The sequence below is a fragment of the Hyposmocoma kahamanoa genome, unplaced genomic scaffold, assembly GCF_003589595.1.
Source record: "Hyposmocoma kahamanoa isolate Upper Pololo Valley unplaced genomic scaffold, ASM358959v1 237, whole genome shotgun sequence".
Classification (NCBI taxonomy): Eukaryota; Metazoa; Arthropoda; class Insecta; order Lepidoptera; family Cosmopterigidae; genus Hyposmocoma; species Hyposmocoma kahamanoa.
In genome coordinates, this window is record NW_020653754.1 from 324,400 (window position 1) to 327,005 (window position 2,606).

A 2,606-nucleotide genomic window follows, 5' to 3' on the forward strand; every position below is an offset into this window, starting at 1 on the left:
GAGTGGTAATTATACTTCTTCCTGACAAAAGCCGTAAAAAGATTGTTACCTTGGCTGAGCTGAAGTTATTGATGTCCCAGTACCCCAAGGATTCCTCGCCGCCTGTCCGTACTGTGAAGTGAAAGAGCATTCTGCTGGGTTTGTTGTTACTATTATATTTTGTCGGCTTATACTGTTTCCGTCTTTTTGTAATAATATGGGGTATTCATCATGTTTTATATAATATTTTGCACACAAAATTGAAATACCTCCGTCAATTCACTTTTAATCGGAGCACCCATCAAGTGTCACTTTCTTTTTTCTTTTTTCTTTTTTTTTATTTGGCTCTGTTCGTTCAAAAATTACAGGCTAGGGTTATAAACCGTTCTGCCTCGTCCCAGGCTCACTTTCTTTTATATGAATGGAAAATGTATCTTAGAATAGTTTTGCAATACATATGGTATCATAATATTACCCTCACAGTGTATGTATCATTAGAGTAGAATTTCCTTTTAATGTTTCATTTTTCATTCATACCTATTTTAATTATTATTTTTAATAGTTCTAAGTAATTATTGTTTGTTTGTTGCTCTTAAATTTCAGTTTTTATTTTTGTAAGTTTGGAGTTACTCGTCTTGTCAACCTGTGCAGTGGGTTATTTGGAAATAGCGTATTTTTTTTTGTTTTGTTTTTTTTTCGTATTTTCTTTACATATTTATTTAGGTTTATATAACTATATATATATTTTTTTATTTTTTACAATGTTTATTGAAGATGATTATTTTTCTTGCTCTTCAGATGATTATATTAGCGCCCAAAGTCATAATACTTCACTTTCAGATTTTGAACCTTTGGAAGATAAACTTCACGATGTATTTGATAATTATAACAAATTCCTTTCCTTAGTGCACATCAACGCGCAGAGCATTCCTGCTCACTACAATGATTTTCTTACATCTTTTAGCGCCGGCATAGTTGATTGTATTCTTGTGTCGGAAACCTGGCTGAAACCTACTTTACCTTCTACTAGCTGTTCCATTCCGGGATATAAACTATTTCGTAATGACCGTGTCGGGTGTGGTGGAGGTGGTGTTGGCATTTACCTTCGTAGCCACATCATTGCTGATGTTGTTTGTTGCTCTCAGTCACTATACACGGGTTCCTTGGAACATTTATTTCTTTCAATTGTAGTTCACCACAAAAAAATCCTGCTTGGCGTTTTATATAGCCCTAATGATAAAACAGAATATTTTAACGTCTTGGAAAGTACTTTTGAAAACTTGGTCCCCCTTTTTGACCATGTCATTGTAATGGGTGACTTAAACACGTGTCTCCTCAAAAATGACAGTCGAGCCGTCAGGTTGGCAGCTTTGACGTCTGCGCTTGATCTCCAAGTGCTAAATACAAAGAAACCGACCCATTACTTTCCTAACTGTAGACCTTCCTTGCTAGATTTAATTATTGTCACTAACCCCAAACTGGTCATTTCGCATGGGCAGATGATTGCTCCCTTTTCACATCACGACTTAATTTATCTTTCTTACAAAGTGCGTCCACCTAAAGGTAGGGGAAAAGTCCTTCTTTTGCGAAATTTCAAGAATTTGAATCTGGATCGTTTGAGAGAAGATATGAGATGTATTGACTGGTCCGTATTGTTTTCGTCTGACAGTATTGACGTAATGGTTGATATCCTTAACACTGAGTTGGTGAAGGTTTATGACTCCCATGCTCCTGCTCGGCCTGTGCGTGTCAAACGTGCGCCGGCTCCTTGGCTTTCGCCTGAGATTAAAAGAGTTATGGCAATGCGTGATAAAGCCAAATGCCGTCTAAAACGTGAACCCTCTTCAGCAAATCTAGACGCGTATAAGAATTTACGCAATCTCAGCAATAGAATGTGTAGGGATGCCAAACGTCGCTACTTTCACTCTACCATACAAAATCTTTCCCAAGCTCAGGTGTGGAAATTTTTACATTCCGTAGGTGTTGGCAAGTCGTCCTTGGATGTTTGCCAAAACAACATAGATCTCGATGCCCTGAACTCCCACTTTTCCACGCCGCCCATCATCCTTAACTCTCGCACTAAATCGAATACTCTAACTTTTCTGTCTAATCTTGCGTTACCTGATTGTCCCCCTTTCACTTTTAGAGCGGTCACAGAGGATCTTGTAAAAAAGAGTATCCGCTCGATTTCCACTAAGGCCATTGGCAGTGACAATTTGAGCCTCGAAATGATTCTTCCCGTGCTGGAGGACATTGCGCCGGTTATTACTTACATCATAAATTTTTCTCTCTCGCGCTATGTCTTTCCAACTCAATGGAAAAAGGCTTTTGTCATACCTCTCCCTAAAATCCAGAATCCTACATCTTTTTCACAATACCGTCCTGTTTCCATTCTCCCCATTCTTTCTAAAGCCCTAGAATCCATTGTACATACACAACTTTATTCTCATCTTACCTCCTATAATCTTTTATGTCCGTTTCAGTCTGGCTTTCGTCCATCTCATAGCACTATTGGAGCATTACTGAACATTACGGAGGACATACGTCGTGCTATGGATGAAACGAAACTCACTGCCATTGCCCTCTTGGATTTCAGCAACGCTTTTAACTCTGTTGACTTCGACATT

General features: G+C 38.4%; 1 protein-coding gene across 1 annotated transcript in view; it reads right to left on the reverse strand.

Annotated features, from left to right (window-relative positions):
- The window catches only part of LOC113228703, a 65,744-nt gene extending 64,666 nt beyond the window's left edge, over positions 1–1,078 (reverse strand). The window contains exon 1 of the mRNA XM_026462061.1: positions 1,000–1,078. Within this exon, the coding sequence (XP_026317846.1) occupies positions 1,000–1,078 (79 nt within the window). The remainder of the gene's footprint in view (positions 1–999) is intronic.
- Between the last annotated feature and the right edge of the window lie 1,528 nt (positions 1,079–2,606).